The sequence below is a fragment of the Psittacula echo genome (genome assembly GCF_963264785.1).
Source record: "Psittacula echo genome assembly, chromosome: 7".
NCBI lineage: Eukaryota > Metazoa > Chordata > Aves > Psittaciformes > Psittacidae > Psittacula > Psittacula echo.
The window spans coordinates 35,297,593-35,318,822 of record NC_137740.1 but is presented as its reverse complement, the minus strand read 5'-3'; the positions used below and the strand labels follow the sequence as shown (position 1 = coordinate 35,318,822).

The 21,230-nt window shown below is 39.1% G+C and overlaps 1 protein-coding gene across 1 annotated transcript in view; it reads left to right on the top strand.

The window, feature by feature from the left end:
* LOC308224258 (uncharacterized protein) overlaps window positions 1-21,230 on the top strand; it is a gene marked incomplete at both ends in the record, with an annotated part of 205,342 nt that overhangs the window by 112,118 nt on the left and 71,994 nt on the right. Inside the window, one exon of the mRNA XM_080624010.1 lies at window positions 1,314-1,436. Coding sequence (XP_080480136.1) covers window positions 1,314-1,436 — 123 coding nt within the window. The remainder of the gene's footprint in view (window positions 1-1,313; window positions 1,437-21,230) is intronic.

Sequence of the window (21,230 nt, the reverse complement as noted above, 5' to 3'; positions counted from 1 at the left end):
AGCACTCTGTATTTCTTTTGACCAGAGTCTAATCATTTTTTTAAAAATCTGCATTTCCTCATTAGAGATGTGAAATGCCACTAGTATGAAGTAACTGCCTGCGATTTTTAGTCATGGTGATACTCATCTTCTGTTGCTTAATCTTTCTCCTCCTCTCTGCTTTTCTTGCTCTCTAGCCTGAACATAATGTGTGATTTCTACCAGTGCCAAAGGCCTTGCAGATCTGAGATATGTCACCTCTGTCCTTGTGCCAGGCTTTACTAATGTGGCGTGTCCCCTTAGCCCTGGCTTTCCCCTTACCAACACGCTAAGCAGGTCTGCTCTGCCACCAAGTCAGTTCAAGACATATGTCAAAACACTGAAAAAAAGACACCCCAAGCCCATTATTCTTATGAAGTTTCTTTGCTGTCCCTGTGCTGACGGATTACATCTCTGTGTGATATTAGCACTTCAGAGAGAGCAAAGCAAGCAAGAAAGCAAAGGTACAAGTATATGTTCCAGAATATGTGAAATCAGTGCAGCAAATACCTGCTGGTTTTGTTACATTTACTGCCCTGTTTGACAAGTTTTCTAGTTTGGAAATATTTCCATACCATCTGTTGTCCCTGATCCTGTTCAACAGAGCAGTAGTACTGGCCTGGTCATTTCTAACACATTTCCTCAGAAATTCTTGTAGGGCTCTTATGTACATGGGTTAAAAAGCAAATGTCTTTACTATTGATTTTTCTTCAACCATTGCCTGTTTACTTATTTATTTATGTGGTTCTTTAACATTCTGCATTTATAATTTGTAAAGTTCTTTTCTTGCATGCCTGCAAGCACTAATTTGATCAGGTGAAAAAGTGAGGTGTGTAGATACTAGTGCACACATATCTGAAGGAAACAGGACCTTAATTGATTCAAAATACTACCAACTTTCAGAGGTTTCTCATCTGCCATATCTGCTAGAAGCAACCTAATACACAAGGAGCCTGGTGGAAATGAGAGTGTAAAGATTGTTCCTAATCTTGTTGCACAGAGATAGAGAGTTGGTGAGTTGGGTAGAGCCTGCAGCTGGAGCCAGGTGTATTCTGTGACTTATCTTACACAGAAGTGGGAGTAAAATCCCCCCATTGCACCTCCTGGTTGAGTTGGGGAAACAGTGACATAGGTGGCAGTCACTGCTCCTGTGATTGCTTTCAGGGCCCTTAGCTAGACTTCTCAGAAATGCTTTCATTTTGTTACATCAGCATCATACACAATTGTCCTCAAATAACCAGGTAATGTGGTCAATGCTGACTCTTTAGTGACTACTGTTCACTTTCTTCTGACAGATGTAAATGAGTGCGCCACGGAAAATGGTGGCTGTCATGACCAATGCTGTAATACTGTCGGCAGCTATCACTGCAAATGTCCAGCTGGCCAGAAACTGGAGGAAGATGGAAAATCATGCAGAGGTAATGTTTTGTACTGTGTCTCACTGCTATTAAGAAATCAGAGAAGACATTGGAAAGGAAAAGGAAATGTTAGTTTTTATCTGGAGCCAGCTGAAGAGCATGTACTCAGACTTGTCAATAGTGCAGATCTTCTCCTGTCTGGATTATGAAGATATAACTATAAGAACACTTCAAAGGATTCGGATTTTGTTTTCTTTTTTGAAGAAATGTTATTACTTAACCTGGATTGACTGTGCCATGTTCTGATTATGGAATTTCCATCATCAATTTAAAAACTTGAACGTGGATATGTTTGATAGCATTTTGTCTGTCTCTAAAACAAAATGGTTCTTATCCAAAAATATGCATACTTTTTTGCATTTCAATCATAGTTCCACAGCTAGAGATTAACTGAATAAAAAAGGATTTAAAACCACATGCTATGTAAACCCGTTTGTCTTCTTCCTAAAGGAAATGTAAGTCTAGTTAGTGCATTATGGGGTAAAATTTTCTTTCTAAAAGCTTGATTTTGTGGAGAAGCAAAACATAAGCTTATGTTGGAACACATGATGAATTTTGGTTAAACCTCTTAAATATAGACTGGTAAACATAGACTGGGTGTAAATAAGTCGTCTGATCTGTTGATCTACAATCACTACAAATTTGTATAATCAAATGCTGTAAAAGGTAGAGGAGACAAGGTGTAAAGGAGACAAGGTGTACTATATTGCAGGCCAGAGCAGTTCCTTCTTCTTCAACTCTGCTCTAACATAGGTAATGAATGTTCACTGCTGTATGATCTTGTATGCCTTTTTGCTGGTGCCTGGATTGCACCCTTAGTTGCATTTCATTGCTGTAAGTATATCACTGATGTTTTTGATTATCTCAAGATGAAAGGCACTGGATAGGTTTTCATGAACTGCATTCTTATCTTTTCACAAGAAACCATCTTCTCTGATTTTTTCCAGTTGCATAGTGTTGCACAAATTTCTTAAGGTTTGTACAAAGCAATGTCTTTCTTGGCTGTGATTGTATGCTGTATCCTAACTTTGTAATTTATTTGGCTGCACTGCTTTTTTTCACTAGAATACGACAGAATTATTTTCCACAGCAACCTGTCATTTGATATCCAACTTGACAGTGTAAATAAGCTCTGGATGGTTATTTTATTTTGATAGAAGCTTTTCATTCTGGTCCTCCATGCTTTCATTTTGGCCTTTTGAGAACTCAAGCCAGAAATACTATGATTCAGAGATTCCTGCTGCTTCACCTCAGCCTTCTCTTACCTTTTTTTCAGACTGGCTGGTAATATGGCCATGAACAGGCATATAGGTTCGTATGTTGATGACTTCTTACTGCTACCAGATCTGTGTAAAAGTTGTCCAAAACCTGAGTTTTTGAAAGAAGGGATCCTACTCATTATAATCCTAAATTGCTCAGCATGCAAGAGTCCTGTTTCCTTTAAAATAATTTCATGTAAGTTAACTTAGTGTTCATTCTGCACAATTCTTTTATTCTGAAAATATACTTTAAATTCTAGTATTTTAACGTTCTTTAAAAACTCAAACAGAGTTTAAGATGTTTGATTCTAACCAGGAATTACAGGAGAATATAGTATAAGCTTGTTTTAAACCACTTTTTAAAATCTTCAGACAAAAATGGAAACTTACAATAAATTGGAAACCCTCAAGTCATGGAATAAATTGAACATAGCAGTGACAGTAATTACACCTGAATTTTTGTGAAGATGATAATGACGATAAGTGTATGGCTATACTGACTTGCAAGAAGGCCGACTTGAGCTGACCTCTGGCATCAAATGTTACAATATAAGTAACTTAGTGGTTGATTACTACATATGGGAAAAGTGATCTTCCAAACAAAACTCTGTGTGCTGCTGGAAAGTGCTGGGCTTTCAGGATGTAATACTGGATTGGTGTTTTATTGATGCTTCTGCATTCCTCAGAGGGGTCATTTTGCAGATGAGAGTAAAACAGCTTCTCATTCAGGTTATTCAGCATCTTTAGAGGAATAAGGCTTACAGTTGTTCTGGGTAGTTATATTATTTCTTTATAGCATCATTGTACTTTATGTTACCCTTTAGTCTGAACTCAGACCTTAAATAGATTTGTACCATTGTTCTGCTATTTTCTATCTCATGGTTGGTTTTATTTCACTGGTGACTGAAATGATCAATGAATGTACAGGTTTTTTATAAACCAAGGTACAAATAAGGTGTATCATTAAAAAAGCGCCATGGAAGTAGTATGGGTTTTATTCAAAAAGTCATTATTAGTGCAAAGATTGATCCTGTTTTTCAGAAAAGAAAAAAAATAAATAGGGCATCCTTCTGTCAAAAAGGGAAGACATAAGGAAATATATATATATATATATAAAAAATAATTTAGCTATTTGTAGCTGTTTAATAGTAAAGAAGGGAAAGTGGATAAAAATTCACTACTCCCAACAACATAATGAAGTGTACTTCTGATTTGATCAATAACAGCTGAGGGTTTTGTGAGCAATTTTAGGAGACCCAAAGGCCTAATTTCACAGCTGGAGTGAGCTGAAGATGCCCAGCATCACTGTCTTCTGGGATGTCAAAAGTGTGTGCAAGACACAAGGCGCCATGAATATGCACAAGACAACACCATAAAATATGCAAAATAATCTTAATACAAGTTACTGCTATCAGCATTGACTAAATCTTCCCTTTCTCAGGTGGTTCTGCAGCTGATTAGAGCCACATGGGGAAGGAGATAGCACAGCACAGCCTGGGACACCCCACACTTGCAGGGTCCACACTCCTCCTGAGGCTTGTAAGGATCTTTTCTAGCTCATTGGGAGCTTTTCTGTCAGAATGTATCATTCAGATGATGTGATATATAAAGCCTTACCTCATTTCAGTGAGGGATGCTTACATCAAGAGGTGAGTTGTAGTAAGGGGAAGGCATGTGCATCTATATAGCAATGCCAGCCAGAGCTATATAGCAGTGCCAGCCACAGCAGTGAACTGATTAGCCTTTCAAAACTAATTATCTACATGTTGTACTGCAGATTTTACTCTTCAGTGTTCATAGACAGAATTTCGTTTTCTTATCTGACAGAGAAATATTTTCTGGCAGATAGTTGCATAGACATTACAGATTTTGACAGAAAGCTCATGCTTACCTCTCCCTTTTCACGTGTCTGATGGAAATTAATAATGAGAAATGATGTGGATTTAAGTCGGTGCACAAGTAATACAACAAATTAATATATGACATTTACGTGTGTATGACTATCAGCCTGATTCTGTGCCCTATGGGTCTGTACCAGCATTCAGTGTTTTGTGGGCAGTCTGGGGAGTGTCTGTGGGTGGATTTGCTCGGAAAAGTGTAACTTGGCATGATGAAGGGAGAGGAAATGTGTGTGTGTGCAATACTTCCTTATTTGATAAGCAGAGGTACCACTGATTACTTATGTCAGTGAGGTGCACTGTGAGGTGTATGAATATTCTCATTTAATATTTTATACTAACATAAAACAATTCTACTCAAACATCACAAAAAGCAGAAATGGTATTTTCTGAACATAAATAACATTTTAAAACTCAGTTATTGGCACAAGTCAAGATCTGTAAGGGATGCCATGGCTGTAATTACAAAAGCATGTTTTCACACATGAATAAGCTCCAGAAGTCAAATGAAAAAGGATCGTGACCTTATGTTAACCTTCTTTGGTAAACTGTCATTTCTTATTTATATGATTATGCTCTCATCTGTCAGGATAACTGAAAGAAGTTAGAGACAAATGAAGTCTTATGATTAACTGTTGATGAAAAGAAGTTTATATTTTACTGATTAGAGTAGTATTGCAGCAGCTGTAACCCTATCCCCAGGGACTTTGGTCAGACCTCAGAGCCCAGGCAAGTTTCTTGACTTTTGCATAGGGACTTTTGGGGCAGCTGTATCCAGAGCCAGTGTGTAACTTTGCAAGGCCATCGCTGTTTACCCCAGTAATGTCAGAGTCACTGGTGTCACTGATTTAGCCTGATCTCAGGTTGGATAGAAACTCTCTGAACACTGGTGACACTGAAGAGTTAATAGCTGGGCTAAAAAGAATATTGAGGGATTTGTCTAAGAGAAAGAAAGTGCTTATTAAAATGACTTCAGCATTTATTTAGTCTGTAAGGTTTGAGGTGTAACTTAGTCTTGTCAAACTCTCTTTTTGTTGATACTAATTCTGCATTTGGACCGTTTCCTTGCCCAACAAGTCAATGCACAAGGCTTCTGCCATTTCCTAGGGAAAAAAAAAAAAAAAAAAAAGCCTGAAGGACATAATATCGTGAACCTCTAGGGAAAAGACAAGCAGGTCTTTAATTTATTTATTTATTTTTTTAATAGAACAGAAGAAATTAGTGCACTGGAGGGATTCAGCATGCCTTTTCATTATCTTATCTCAGAAAGTTGCATTTGACTTGTAACATTACGGCACACCATGACACAGTTATGTTCAGGAACACTTCCAATAGAAGGAGAATAAGGAAAATGAATTGTGTTTTACAAAAAAAATGATACCTGTTCTGATTTGAGGAAGTGTGGTCTGGATGATCAGGTAGTGAGGTGGACTGCAAACTGGCTGAAGGACAGAAGCCAGAGAGTTGTAGTCTTATGGGGCGGAGTCTAGTTGGAGGCCTGTATCTAGTGGAGTGCCTCAAGGGTCCGTACTGGGACCAGTATTATTTAATATATTCATCAATGATTTAGATGAGGGAATTGAGTGTACTATCAGCAAGTTTGCTGATGACACTAAGCTGGGAGGAGTGGCTGACACGCCAGAAGGCTGTGCTGCCATCCAGCGAGACCTGGACAGGCTGGAGAGTTGGGCAGGGAGAAACTTGATGAAATATAACAAGGGAAAGTGTAGAGTCCTGCATCTGGGCAGGAACAACCCCAGGTTCCAGTATAGGTTGGGGAACGACCTGTTAGAGAGCAGTGTAGGGCAGAGGGACCTGGGGGTCCTAGTGGATGGCAGGATGACCATGAGCCAACACTGTGCCCTTGTGGCCAAGAAGGCCAATGGCATCCTGGGGTGTATTAGAAGGGGGGTGGTCAGTAGGTCGAGAGAGGTCCTCCTTCCCCTCTACTCTGCCCTGGTGAGACCGCATCTGGAATATTGTGTCCAGTTCTGGGCCCCTCAGTTCAAGAAGGACAGGGACCTGCTGGAGAGAGTCCAGCGCAGGGCAACTAAGATGACTAAGGGAGTGGAGCATCTCCCTTATGAGGAAAGGCTGTGGGAGCTGGGTCTCTATAGTTTGGAGAAGAGGAGACTGCGGGGGGACCTTATTAGTGTATATAAATATATAAAGGGGGAGTGTCATGAGGATGGAGCCAGGCTCTTCTCAGTGGCAAACAATGATAGGACAAGGGGTAATGGGTACAAACTGGAACACAAGAGGTTCCACTTAAACTTGAGAAGAAACTTCTTCTCAGTGAGGGTGACAGAACACTGGAACAGGCTGCCCAGGGAAGTTGTGGAGTCTCCTTCTCTGGAGACATTCAAAACCCGCCTGGACACATTCCTGTGTAACCTTATCTAGGTGTTCCTGCTCTGGCAGGGGGATTGGACTAGATGATCTTTTGAGGTCCCTTCCAATCTCTAACATACTGTGATACTGTGATACTGTGTGATTACAGGTGCAACAAGTACCCCTCTGCATGAGCTCAAATCTGAGAGCAATCAAGTGAAAGCACTCATAGATGAGGTGAAGCTACCCATCCTTCATCTTTCTCAAGACCTTGTCTTGAGATACAGAAATAAAATCAGTTGCACAAACTGTATCACAATTATCTAATTATTTGTAACTGAATTACTGTGTCCACTTAGTGTGCACTTAGAGAATCAGGGGAGCGGACAACTCCATCTTGTGACCTTAACAGACCCTGGGTGACAAATATTGATTACTAGGATATTTTAATATGCTGAGTTTTTTGCAGCCATTCAGAAGGGAAGAGAAAAACAAATAAGTAAAATTAAAAAAAAAATATTGTGAGAGAAAGGAGGACAAAACCTAATTTCTGGTATTTCCAACCCTGTCATTAGGTGCTCTCATAGATTCTTACAGCAAAGTCAGAAAACTCCCCAAGTATTTAAATTTCAAAACGTAAAAAAGCTGTGAAGCACTCTGTCAGAGGCCAAAGAATAAACATTTACTTCTCCATTACCATATACATCCAGGATAGTGGTAGATACTTGATCATTTGAAGTGAATTCAACCAGAAGCAATACCTGTTTTTACATTTAAATATTGTTTAAATATTTAGGTATTCTAAATTCTAAATTCTCAGGTAGGAGCAATCTGTGGTTGTTCCTACCTGTCAGACCAGTATCTTTAGTCACAAATAGAAAGCATAATTACTGCTTTTGATTTCAGATCCCAGTTGATAAAAGCAAGAGTGCCCTTTTTCCTCTTACAAAGGGAAATACATTAGCTGAGATTAAGGATTAATTGGTCATTTTAAACACTACTTAGCATTATGCAGTCAGACTTCTGTGGTTTTCCGGAGACTATTAGATTTAGGCAGGAGAACTGTGTGGTATTTGTGTATGGTTGCAGAGAGGATCCAGGCAGAAACTACTGAAGACATGCTTTGCTACATTTGCAAACGTTGCTGGAAATGCAGTTATATTTATACTCCTGAGCAATTATTTTGGAAATTACGGATTCTTGTTTTAAAGCATTTATCTCTGACTCCTGAGGAGAAACAAGCATTGGAGGTTGTTTTTCTGACCTTTCTTACGCACTCCTGTGCTGCATTTGGAGCCAGCTGGAATCAATAGCTGTGAGAAGCTATTGCACTCTCCGAGGAAAATAGTGTCATCTTTCTGCATTTGTGTCTTCGTGGTAGTACTGCAGCAAAAAATGTGGTCAAAGTAAGTAGTAAAAATTACAAAAGATTCATAATAAAGGTAACATTAACTGTAGGTTATCAGATTTTTAAATTAATTACCTGAATCCTGATTAATGGCAAGCCCAAGCAGGCAGGGACCTGAGCTGAATTTTGGCAGGCTCATTTGAGGCGCACAGCAGCTGTCAGCACGTAACAAATGCCATGGGTTGGTTTGGTCAGTCCCCTCTCATTTTGTGCACCTTCCTAAGCCTAATCCACTCAATTACATGCTGCAAACGTACAAACCCTTTTAGTCTTATTAAAACGTAGCATATACCAAACTCAGCAAAATCACAGTCATTTTGTCTGACCTGTTTCTCTTCAGTCAGGGAAGGCTAGACCAGAACAGACACTTTGGCCAATTTTGTGAGCACATATTTGTCAGTCTTCACCAAAAGCAGTATCTAATGCTCTGATAATTGTGCTGTTTGGGGTGGGTGGGTGTGGGTGTTATCATTATTTTAATTGTATTTGTTTAGGTTTTTCCTGATTCATGTTTAACTGTTGCTCAAGTCTCTCCACTCCTGGCTGACACACTGAACAACGACGGCTGTGAGCTAACCCATGCAATTTCTCACATCTGATATCCCTCAGGGTAGATGAACTAGCAGTTATGACAGCTTCTCCCAAAGTGAGTATTGCCACTGAAAAGTGAGCTCCTTTATCCCAGATGCATGTTTTTATTGATTGAAGCTGAGGACAGGCACAGTCAGTTTTCAGTCACTTTTTAAGCAGAAGTTTTATGCAGGCCACTTGGGTAGAAATGGCTGGTGTCAAGGGCAATATCCTAATCCAAAGCTCCAAAGCAAGAGCAGAAGGAGTGCTACTTGCATTTGCAGCCTTGGTTCTTGGGGCAGACTGGGGCCTTTTATACTTCAAGAATTTAGTGATTATTTCAGGATAATCTTGGTAAATCTTCTTTTCCATGGAGGAAAAAAATCTGCTTTTTCAGTGGAGGAAAAATGAATTTTTTTCCCTGGAGGGTTTTTTTAGTGTCTAGAATTTTCTCTTTGAATGCTTAATTCAATTGCAGCATTTTAATAACAGCCTTTTGCATTAAATGCAACTGGCAGTTTAATTTTCAGGTTATGTGAGGATTACACAGGGTTGAGTGTCGTGCAGTTTATCAGCACGTCATACATTTCTGCTGCTGTGTTCCAAAGCAGCGTGCTTTTTAAAAAGCATGGTATTATTCATAAACCACAGAAAACTGGCACCACGTTCTACATTTCAGTTATGAGCTGAATTATTAGTCACTGATCTAACATGGACTGAAAGGGAAGAATTGTTTGTAGATGTCACAGGCATCCCAGGTAACAACAAATGAAGAGTCCCATCCCTATGGCATCTGCTGGTCTAGCCCATATGGCGCTAGAAAGCTCACAGTACGTCACAGCTGATTATAGACTTTACACATGGGCTACTTCCCCAAGGCTTTCAGCTCCCTAGTCTTCCTCCAGGATCTGAAAAGCCTCACATGGGTTCTACCAGCTGGAAGGAAAAATGAAGTGTGAACTGTAACTTGCTATTATCTTTGGAAAAGAGTAGTTGAGTAAAGTGCAGGGAGAATGGCAGTCATCCTCTTCATGGGCTCGCTGAGTCTAACTCCAGCTCTTGCAATTGTGAGTTTCTGCAGAAAGTTGTGCATGAGCAAACATACTAGCCTGAAAAGTTTTCTTTGTCCACACTTCTTGATGCATAAAGCTTTATTGATCAGCTTTTGACAATGAAAACATTTAAGGTTGGGAAATATTATAGTATTTGCTACACCAGTCAGGGATTTAATGTTTAATTAATGTAAGAGCTTTGAATAGTCAGATGAAAAGCACTATGTAACTTTATGAAAAGCCTATTATTGTCCAGCCCTAGAAATAATATGACAAAAATTATAGACTGCAGTACAAATATGTTTTGAGATATTTCTAGAGCTCTGATTAGTTTATATTAGCTAGTTTCTAGCATTTATGACTACCTCTGAAAGGCAGGTTATAGAGATTGATAACATTCCACTGGGCTGATTGACAATAATTAGTTTATTTTAAAGAAAGGAAAGAAGCATGGTATTGTTGAAGCTGACTAATGTGTATTAAAAGCTAGGTAATCTTTTCTGCAATTACAGAGATACAATGATTGCCGTTGTCAGAGAAGAAAATACACTCTTACTTTTAAGAATCATTGTGTAGGAAGAGCTTTGCAAGCCTGAAATTGAAGCTCTGGTCATGGTCTCCAAAATTACTGTTAGTAGTAATTTTATGCAGAAACAAGACTTTTGAATACTTAAATTATAGCTTGCTTGTAGCAAGGTATTTACCAGCAAATACAAGCATCTTAATAACAGCACGAGTCATCTTGGTATTCATTTTGAGCACATCGAAAATGTAAATTGCAACTGAATTATTCTTGTGTAGACAGGCAAGGCTTAGAACCTTCAATTCATACTTTAAATGGAAACTATGAAAGGAAAAATGTGTACATTTGCCTTTCAGTGGAGTATTGTGCAGGGTAACTACTGCTTTTTCTATATCTTTACCTACAGGCTACATAAACAAGGATTAACTAGATACAGAGATAGGAAGAAGTACAACTCCTGAGTGGTGTTCATGTTCCTCTTTAGAAGCATTTAATACCTGTCTTCACTAGGACAACTAATAGAAATCCCATTTTTATTGAAATGCACATGGACTTTACAAGCCATCTGATATATCCTTAAAAAGCTTTAAACCAGTTTGTGATAAAATCTAAACCAAACAGAAATCTGTCAGCTCTGTTCGAAGCAGTGACCCAAAGGAAGCAATGCAGACATGACTGTCAGCAAGATAACAACTGCCGGGAGGGCTACACTTCCTTATTAAAAGATCAGTAGTGTGATCAACATCGTATTGGATTACTCAGACTTCAATTACATGAGTACCTGAGGGCTTTAACTGAGATTTATTAGAAGACCAACTTGAAATAAACCTGCTGTTGTTGCATACCAGATCTTTGAAATACATGCCTGAGAACTTTGTTAACAGTTATTATTCCAGAAGACATCCAGTGTCAGCCAACGAATTAAAAAATATATATATATAAACAATATCAAAACAATAAAAATGGAGCAATCAAGTTATTAATTTGATGTCTTTTTTAATCTTGGGAAGAGGAAAAAAAAAGGAGAAGAAAAAAATATCTTCTGTGCCTGGTCGCATTGTTCATTAGGATCCAACTCTGGAAGCTGGTATGGACAGGTTTGGGATGTGTTAATGCCACTACTGTCTTCTTGTGGTTGAATCTTGGCAGTCACAACTGTATATGTCATATATATGTATATATAATAGTATATGTCATAAGGAAGCAAAGCAAGAAAATCTGTACAATGTTCTAGTTTTTCTCACTGGCAATTTGTGTTGCAGGTTGGCCTGGAGCTGTGATAGCTCCAGTGGAGGATGGATGCTTGTGGTGGCTTCTTGATGAGACACCTAATGAAGTAATGGCTACAGAGCAATGACAGTGAGCCAGTTTTTACAGAAATGGGGTGGATTGTGTTATGGTCTGGTGTAGGTGAGATTGGAAGAGAGATGGAACTTAGTGGCTGCATGCTGTGTTTTCCCTCCCTGTCTTCCTAGTCCCTCACAGTCGTGTCACTGCAAGCACAATGCCAGCGTTACATGCGTTTCATGTGTTGAGCAATACAGTTCTGACGGGCAATTGCTCCTCCAAAACCAATTATTCCCAAGACTGGCTTATGTTCCAGTCAGTTTGCAAAATGAGTCTATCCATGTCATGTTTTAAAGCTTTTTACCAACCCAATAGGACTTTTGTCACAAATAGTGTTGATGTTTCTGACCAGTAGAGCATATGTACTGTAAGATGGAAACATTGGACTATGATTTGCATGACTGTCGTTTTCTTTTGCGTATTTTACCTACTGTGTGTGGAAAAGACATTTCTCTATACATTATACTGTTGTAAAGACACTTGCTGAGCTCAGCAAGTGGGCATTAATATTGCTGCTAACACAGAAAAAGATACTCTCATCAGTTCAGTCATTTCTGTCTTCGTATTTCGTAACTGTTTCTTCCAACTGTCATATCCTGCCAAGAGAACATGCTGATGGCCCAGCATATAAAACTCCTTAGTACGTCTCAGGTTTGAATCTGTGCAAGGAGTTTTGGCTGTATCATGCTGTCGCTTATTAAGTGCATCTCCTCATAGAGATCCTTTCCTCCATTGCCACCCACCTTCCTCCCAGCATGGCATGACTGAATTGTGCTAGGGAACTGTATTTAAAAATTAATAGCCCCATAACAAATTTTCCTTCTGCTATTCTGCACCACATGAGTAAAGCATTGCAGTGAAGCTGCTGATGCTGGTGATCTCAAAGCCTTTCTCCTAAACAGAAATTACAAAAAACTTTAATTATTGTGTTACAGCCTGCACTGCTGTGATGCACAGGCAAAACGTCCTCTTCCAACTTTGCTGTTTACAGTTGGTACATTCACTTCTTTTCTGCAGGAAACAGTAAAATTAATGAGGCTGTCTTCAGGATATAAGCATTTTTAAACATCATAAGTTATGCATTTGCTGGATTGTTGTTCTTCAGATTGTACTCCCTTGTTATCTCATGTGGTCGTTCACTTATCCTGGCACCAGTTTTCTACTGACAGTTTGTCCATCTGTGTGGGTTTCATATCAATGTGAATTGGAGTCATCAAGGGTGTACAGTTGCCAAAATATCTATTAGTATAACCCTACTGTGGAGTCTGGTAACCCTATCAGTTTTTCTTTTTGGCTTTACTTTGCTGAGATGCTGTGTGCTACTCCAAGATTCAGAAATGGATCATTCTTTTTTGTTTTAAAGACTAAGAGTGGAGAAAAATGTTCAGATCTGCTTTGTGAAAAGATGGAGAAAAGGATTGCTTTGCAGCTGTGTGAAAATGTCACTGTGTTGTCTGAGGTTGGTCCATGAAATTATCATGTTCCTTACTTTAATTCTATACCCTGATTTTTTTGCAAATTATCTGATCTCAATAGCTGCTTAAAACTCATATAGAGATATATGTCTCTGTATATATATATTTAATGAAGAATTCCTTGAAACTCTAATTAGGGCTCTTGACTCTAAAGCAGTTTACATATCACAGGCTTACACAGCTATCAAACAGATGCTTCTTTTTTTTTTTTTTTCATTCAACTGACATTTTCATTTTCTCTGCATATTTTAAGGACTAAGCAGTGATGTGTTTTGACTCCTGAGGCTACAGACAATATCAAAATGAGGATTAGAAATGAAGCTTTACCTGTCAATTAAGTTGTTAAACTTGTCCTCCACAGTGTCTACACTTTCAAATGGCCTGTTTATTGAATTTGAAATAGTTTTCATTCTTGACTTTGTTTAAATTGAACAGACAGTTCTAATTATAATTTTCAGAGTTTTCAACTGCAACATATGGTTTGCATATAGAGTTGTGGATGAGGGGCTCTTGGCTGTTTATTGAGCTAAACCACTGTTAAATATCTCAGGAGAGACTGGCGTATCAGGCATTGAAAGTAAGCAGAAATTGGCGGTATAAATATTGGCCATTTTTATATTTTTGTGTCACTCTGTCCAGGTGATCCGCTCTTGAAGGACATTGAAAAAATGAACTGTGGTTGCGGGATCCAGTCATTGGCAAGGAGCAAGTCACCACTTTCAATGGCTGCAGTATGCCAGTCTTCACATGAAAGTGCTATTAAAAAGAAAAAGAAAAGTTAAAAAAAAAAGTTTTAGAGCATCTTTTACCCTGATATATTCCTCCCTCATCCTGACAATGAGTCTAAATAACCACAATCTTTGGCAAATCAATGTTGTTCTTTGAAATAATTTGCAGCCCCCACTAAGAGGGTTGCATGACACCTCACAGAAGTATATTCATGTATTTATCCTCCAATAAGTCCAGTGGCAGATCAGGAAATTAAATTCAGGTCTTTAAGACTTGATCGGTTCCCTTTCAGTGCTTTTACAAGTCTCCTGCTGAAAAGCCGGTTGTAGGGGAGCTCGCACTGGGCTTGTGTGCTAGAAGCAGCTCTCTGCCTTTCTTCTGCTGCCGTTCCTGAATTCTCCCCAAAAAGCTGTACCTCAGAGATGCCTCTGTCCTCTTCCCTCCTTGAAACCATTCATCAGGAAAGGCATCTCCCTTCAGAACTGCACATAAATATTTATTACTGAACACAGGCATAGTCTCATAGATGACTCTGCTGTTCAGCATTTCACAGTGACATGGTCTCTGCCCTTTGGTGCTCAATAAACCAAGGGTGAGAGAGTGGAAACACGACCTAGACACAGCTAGAAGTCATTGAAGCTACCTGGAAAAACATCTGAAATGTAAGGCAAGTTAACGATGACAGGGTAGAAGATTCCTTTCTGTAATGTAACCGAATCACTGGGGAGGTCTAAAGGAAGGTGACAGACTGAAAGGCAGTGAAGCCGGTGCAAAAAGCTTTGTTTTTGTTTTTTTATTTTTTAATGCCGTCAATTTTCAGGAGAAAGTAAATAATCAGATAACTTGGAAAGCCTGATCCTGTGCATGGCTAATTGGATAGCCTTGCCGAAGTAAGTGGTGGTTAAAGGTGCTTTGTCCTTAATCCTGAGCAAAGAAGAAATATAGTGGAGAAACTCATTGCTCTAACAAGGATCCTCTTTCATTAGAGAGTTCCTTTACAGGGACTAAATTGGGTAAGGGATCTCTTAACCATGCCTTTTCACCAGTCTCTTATCAGATGTGACATGCTCCTTTCAGTATTGTTTGCTGAAGGTATTCTGTTAGTTAACTTTATTGTAGCAGGCTTGCCTCAGTCACCTGTGACTTACTGAAATTTAAGTAAGCTTCAGCAGTGATTGGAGCTAACCTGACTGACTTTGAACTGGAGCAGACAATGGATGGTCACGTAATCCATTGGAGGACCTAGGAAGGGCAGAAACAAATAACCTAGGAGCAAAAATAAAAGCCTAGGAGTACTAACAGTTCAAAATGGCCCAGCTAGCTCTGCAGGAGCACATTTATCTATGCTGAAAGCTATTTCATGAAGGTGTTTTAACATCAGGTTCTAGTAAACCACTCAAAAGAGCTTGTACCATATTTATGTTTTTTGTGAAGCACAAGAAAGCCCTAGGTTTGCAATGTAAAATCTCACAGCCATAGAAAACTGCTCTGCTCCCTCTTTGCTCCTCGGTTTAGTTCAATGAAACAAAAATGGTTTTTATTAATATGAACAAAAATTCTGCTTTTCCTTGTTGAATTATAGGCTTTATTTTAGACTAGATGTTAAACTTGTATTTTTCTTCCTAGAGTCAATACTAATATCAGACTTCCTCCATTGTGGAAAAAATTGACAATTATTTTTCTAGTAACAGGAGTTTCAAAACTGCTCCAGCCAAACTTTCGAACCCTGAAAACCACATTAGTGTTAGCAAAACAGGACAGATAATTTTAAAAACTTCTGCTGCAAGAGCAAAATACGTCATGCTTAATAGTGGGTATATTTGTGAGTGGATTCATACTGGGTGTCAGATTTTGGACAGTTTCAGACTCGAAACTTGGAGAGACTGTGATTTAAAGGAACCTATGAGTTTAATCTGTCACAAATTTACTTATAGCAGTAGCAGGTCTTATTTTATGTTTTGCTTTTATGGAAAAATTTCTGACTTTTGTGATGAGCTTATGAATGGCTGGGAACCAAGCCTGCTTCCCTTCCTTCCCTTAAGTATATGAATTATTTTAGAAACACACTAAATTGATGTGTAAAATCCACCATGTAAATTAGTGGGGAAAAAGACCATATGATATTTTCTCTTCATGACTTGTGTGAAGTTTAAACAACCTTTGGAATATATAAAAGAGACTAATCACAGTACCATTACAAATAACAGAAGGGAAAGCACTGTCATACATCCGTGTTGATTTTAAATACTATGTTAAATAGCAAACAATAAGAGAGCTTCCATGTCAGATGTACTAAATGATCTGGAACTGAAGAGACTTGGTGAGGTAGTCTGGGCAAGGGCGTGGTAAGCCAGATTTTTAACTTATTTGTTTGAGTTGAACAGTTTATCCACTTGCCATAATTTCAAATACAGCCATTTAAGTTTTCCTGTGTTTGTTCTTCATGTAAGATCCAATCTTCTCTGTTTCTCTGTCACCATTGTTACTGACTAATCCTCACATCCTTACAATATTGCTTGTGAACCGATGACCCACAGGGCTCCCTGAGTAAAGAAGAGACAAACCCCTGATGTTACTGAATTTTAAGAAAATGATGTATAGAATAGACCATGCTTCCTCTTCCTGGTCATGATTTTTTAATAAATAATTACTATAATTATTTTTAATTAGGCTGTGACTTTAAAGCCATCAGCATAAGCCATCCTCTGAATAAATGCAAGTAGGGTTTTGTGTTTCCCTGCTTCTGCTGGTTGCATCTTTTCTGCAGTGAGCTGTGGGGACTGCGGTGACTGGAAAATGGAAACGTGTGTGTCATTCATTCAAATTTTATGTAGTATTTCTTAGGCAGTTGGTAACAAGTGCATAGTTATGCTGTGAAAGTCATTTGGGTCCAGTGCTCAGGTATTTGTGCTAGCATGTACCCAGAACATGTTTTGTACATCAGCTCCCAGCTGGACAGCAATGTTTTCAATCATATCAAGTCTCTAGAGTGAGGGGTGCGTGATGCTCACAGCTATTTGGTCTCTGCTGCTCCATGTTGTTCTTTACTTGCCAAAGTAAAGAGGTTTTGCTAGAAATAAAAAATCTTCAAATTATGAGGTCGGAACTGCCCAATTCTGGTTTTTTATTCTCCAGCAGTGTCTGGACACTGTGAAGAGAAATTTTTTTCTTTGCTTATCTATTGGAAAGTAGTGGCTTTGAACAGTTATCAATTTGTGCATATTTTTACAGTCAAGGGAGAGAAAGCCTTTTCATTTGTCACCCAGAAGGAATGCCACTGGCTCTGTGAAGCCTGCTGAGAGGCAAACCTTGCTCTGCCACCTGTCCCTGCTTAGACTGTCCGTAGTGCTCTTGAAAAGTGTCCTCAATGTGAATGCCATCCGTGTGATACCCTTGGCACATCATCTTTCTTTACATTCAGGTTTTTCAAAATGTATGTACTGTCATTGACTTGGCCAGACCAAGGAAGGGAACTCAGGTCTGCAGTAGGGGCTGTAATTTAAATAACCTTGTATCTTTGATTTTACTAAAAATACACAAGCAGGAAAAGTGTGCTGTAAACTTAATATTAAAGGCCCATTTCATCTTGTAATTTCAGAGCAGTCGCACATGTGTGCACAGAAGGAAGGCATGTGAAAAGTGATAAAAATTACAAATAATGACCTTGTGAAGAAAGCAGTGCTTTAAAAAAATAAATTTAATTAGAAAGAAAGGCAGATCTGCAAGCACTTTGAGATCCAAAGTAGCAGTTGTTCTGCACCAGAGCTCAAATATATGCGTATGCCTACAGGTGGTTGTGGATGCATCAATGCAGACCTGTGGGAGAGCAGGTGATGCATTGATTGTGGGAGCAGTCACTGCAGAAATTGCTAGACAAGCTCCTTGAAAAAAGAGGATTTAAAACCCAAGAGGACTTAGGATTGCATTAAGTGGTTGTCCAGTGGCTAAAATAGACAAGCGTTTCTGTGTCCTTTGGAGGCTCCTGATTCTTTGAGTACTTAGGAACAGGTTTAAGGAGGTACCTGGTTTGTAGTGTAAGCACAAGGGCCTTTGTCAACATCAGCTCCCCTCCATCTGGAGACATGGGAGCTGTGGCTGCGACCTGCTCTTGACTGCAAGTGGTGTTGGGCTGTCGCAAGTGGGGAACGTGAAAATAGGGAACTGAAAAATAGCCCACCTGCTCACAACTCTGTCTTGGCACAGCATGGCCAGAAAAGAAGAGAAAGATGATAAAAGTGGAGAGGATACTGCAAAAGCTCAGTCCTTCTGCCGTCAGAACTGGTGTTTTTCTTGTTTTGGGATTTAGTTTTGCATGTTGTTTACATTTCTTAATGGTTTAAAAAACCAAGCTGCTTGTTAGTAGGGAATTGATCTGGCAACACCTTGCTTTTTTTTTCCTTTATAAAAGCATGTATTCAGGTTCACTAATTATCTGTGTTTAACACCACTGTCTGCTTATTTTTGAGGAGCTGATTGATCGTAGATGTTCCTAAATGTTTCAGTAACGATATGAAAAAAGCCACTGATATGATGACCCTGAATTCCAAACAAGCAGTCACACAGTTCTGTATTTAAAAAGGTTTGAGGTAGGGCAAACAGACTATTACCGGTGTGGCTCATCAAGTCAAATGGGGACAAACCTCCTTGAAGATTATCAAAAGCCTATTCAAGGATATGGAGGACTTAAAAATCTGTAACTTTATCAACAGGATCTGCACTTGGAAAAGGGGCACTGTGCTGGCAGTGGTTTGTGCATTTGTACACTGCATCGTCTTTTCCCGTGTTCGAGACTTGAGATGTGCATCCTGTCAGGATGGAGGAAAGGGCAGTGTGCAGTCAAAATGCACTGAGCTCAGTCCAAATGCACAGGCCTCGGAAGCATGAAGAGCTAAAAAAGCTCTTAGTCATGGTGGCTAAAATACTTTGCATCTTGGAAACATGTAGAATTGACTTTTGGTTTTTATGACTTACCATAAGGTTATTCCTGCTACGTTGTTCCTGATGAAAAGTGGGTATCCCTGTGCAGAAGTGGGGGCACACTGCATACATTCCGTGCTGCATACAGATAACATGGAAAGCAGAGACATCTGCAGTGGGGAATTCCACTAAAATACATGTCTATTGAAATCTTCCATAGGTGGGAAGGAGGATATTCACATACTGACTCTGCTGTACTCACCCAACAGCATAATCCACTTTGCAAGATAGCCTGGGATGGCACATTGTTCTCATTTCACTTCTCGTCTCAGCAGATTGCTCTGCCTCTGTTTTGTGGGAATGCAGGTGCTTTCATTGCAGTCTGACTCATGAGATGCAAGCCATAAATGGCCTGAAATTTGAGTTATTCAGATAATTGTCCTAAATTGTAACTACAGAGGGCTGAGCACGTAAGTGTTTCAGTGTGATCTGCAGTGGAAATGAATAAAAAATTAATTACAATGTATTCTTAAACAGACACAATCTTCTATAATCCCATAATATTCTAGAATTACAATAGAATGACTTTATATTTCTATAATATTTTTTGATATTTTTAGAACTTCATAATTCTAGAATAATTTTATATTTCTATAGGTATTTCCATGTAGAAAAAGAAGCCCAGGATACGGTTGGCTGTTGGTGCAGCCCAGGATATGGTTGGCTTTCTGGGCTGCAAGCGCAGAAATTCTTTACTGTGAGGGTGGTGAGACACTGAAATGGGTTGCCCAGGGAGGTTGTGAGTGCTCCACCCCTGGCAGTGCTCAAGGCCAGGTTGGATGAAGCCTTGGGTGACATGGTTTAGTGTGAGGTGTCCCTGCCCATGGCAGGGGGGTTGGAACTAGATGATCTTAAGGTCCTTTCCAACCCTAACTATTCTATGATTCTATGATTCTGAGTCTTTTTGCTTATTTTATTTCTGTGATACTCGTGACAAATAGTTTCCTCGTTTTGATTTTATCCTGACATTTTTCAGCAGGCTAGTTCTTAACAGCATAGAATTCAAAAAGATGAATAACATTTTCTGTGTACTGTTTACATTTTAAAAAGCAAAACTTCTGTTAAAGAAGAGTATTCCAGATGTCTCCAGGCAGCAGGAAATGTAGTATACAGTCTAATAAAACAGCAAATACAGCAGAAAGATTAAAAAGTAGTGCATGTTAGCAAATAGCCGGAATGTAAACATTAGTCAACACCAGGATTTCATTTTAGGTGAGTGAAATTCACACGTGAAGTATTAAAGTTTAACTTTACAAATATATTTTTTTATGACCAAGTCATCTTTAAAACTTCCTTTTTCATTTAACTTTGATTAGATTTTTCTAAAATGGAGTAAACTTAAAAGCATTTTAAAAAAGTTAAACCATGAAGGCTAAAAGAAAAGCAGATATATCAACAGCAAAAATGTGAAAGCCAGGTCCCTTGTTCCTCCAGTGCAATATGGGGGAACCTCTTTGTGTTGCTGTGTTCTTCTTCACTGCTGGCACACTTCCCCAGGGCAGCATTTGTTGCAGCCACTCTTTTTTATTTCTTCAAATCCCAATCTCCCCATTCACACCTGCTTTGGTGTGCTTGGGTGGGTGAACCCCTTAGATGATTTGAGAATGTGATCTAAAGAGCAATTAAATCAATGGAAGTCTTTGATGTTGAAAGCCGCATTCTTTTTAGATGTCTTTTGCCAAAGGGAAGTTTGGCTTCAGCAAGGGGAGAATGTCTTTGGTGGTGAGGATAATTTGGTATGGGCATCACTCCTTGGTGAGTTGGAAGGAAGTGGCATTGCCATCCCTCGGGGCTCTTAAGGAACAGACAGACAAATTCTAGGCAAACACCTGCCAGGTGAAATTTTGTTCAGGGAATGGACCAACTGATCCTTATTTCCAATGACTTCTGCGTCAATTTTTAAGGCACTGGTGTCAACATGCCGGGCAGGTGCTACTTACAGTAGCCCAGTGTTGCTGAAAAGGTGCAGACACTGCATATTTGGTTTTTTTGGAAATTCAGGTTTGTGGGTCTGTTTTAAGCCTTCACCTGTTTACTTAAATTGCTCTTGATCTTTTTTTTTGTCCATCATTGTGTATCATTTTCAGATGAAACTTTAAAGCAGCATTCTCAAGCTATTTTAATGCTAGTTTCCCTCTTCATTTGGCTAAATATTATTCCCTAAAATGTGAAATATGGGAAGATACCTGCTTAGCTTCGGAAACGATATCGTCAGGAAATCACAT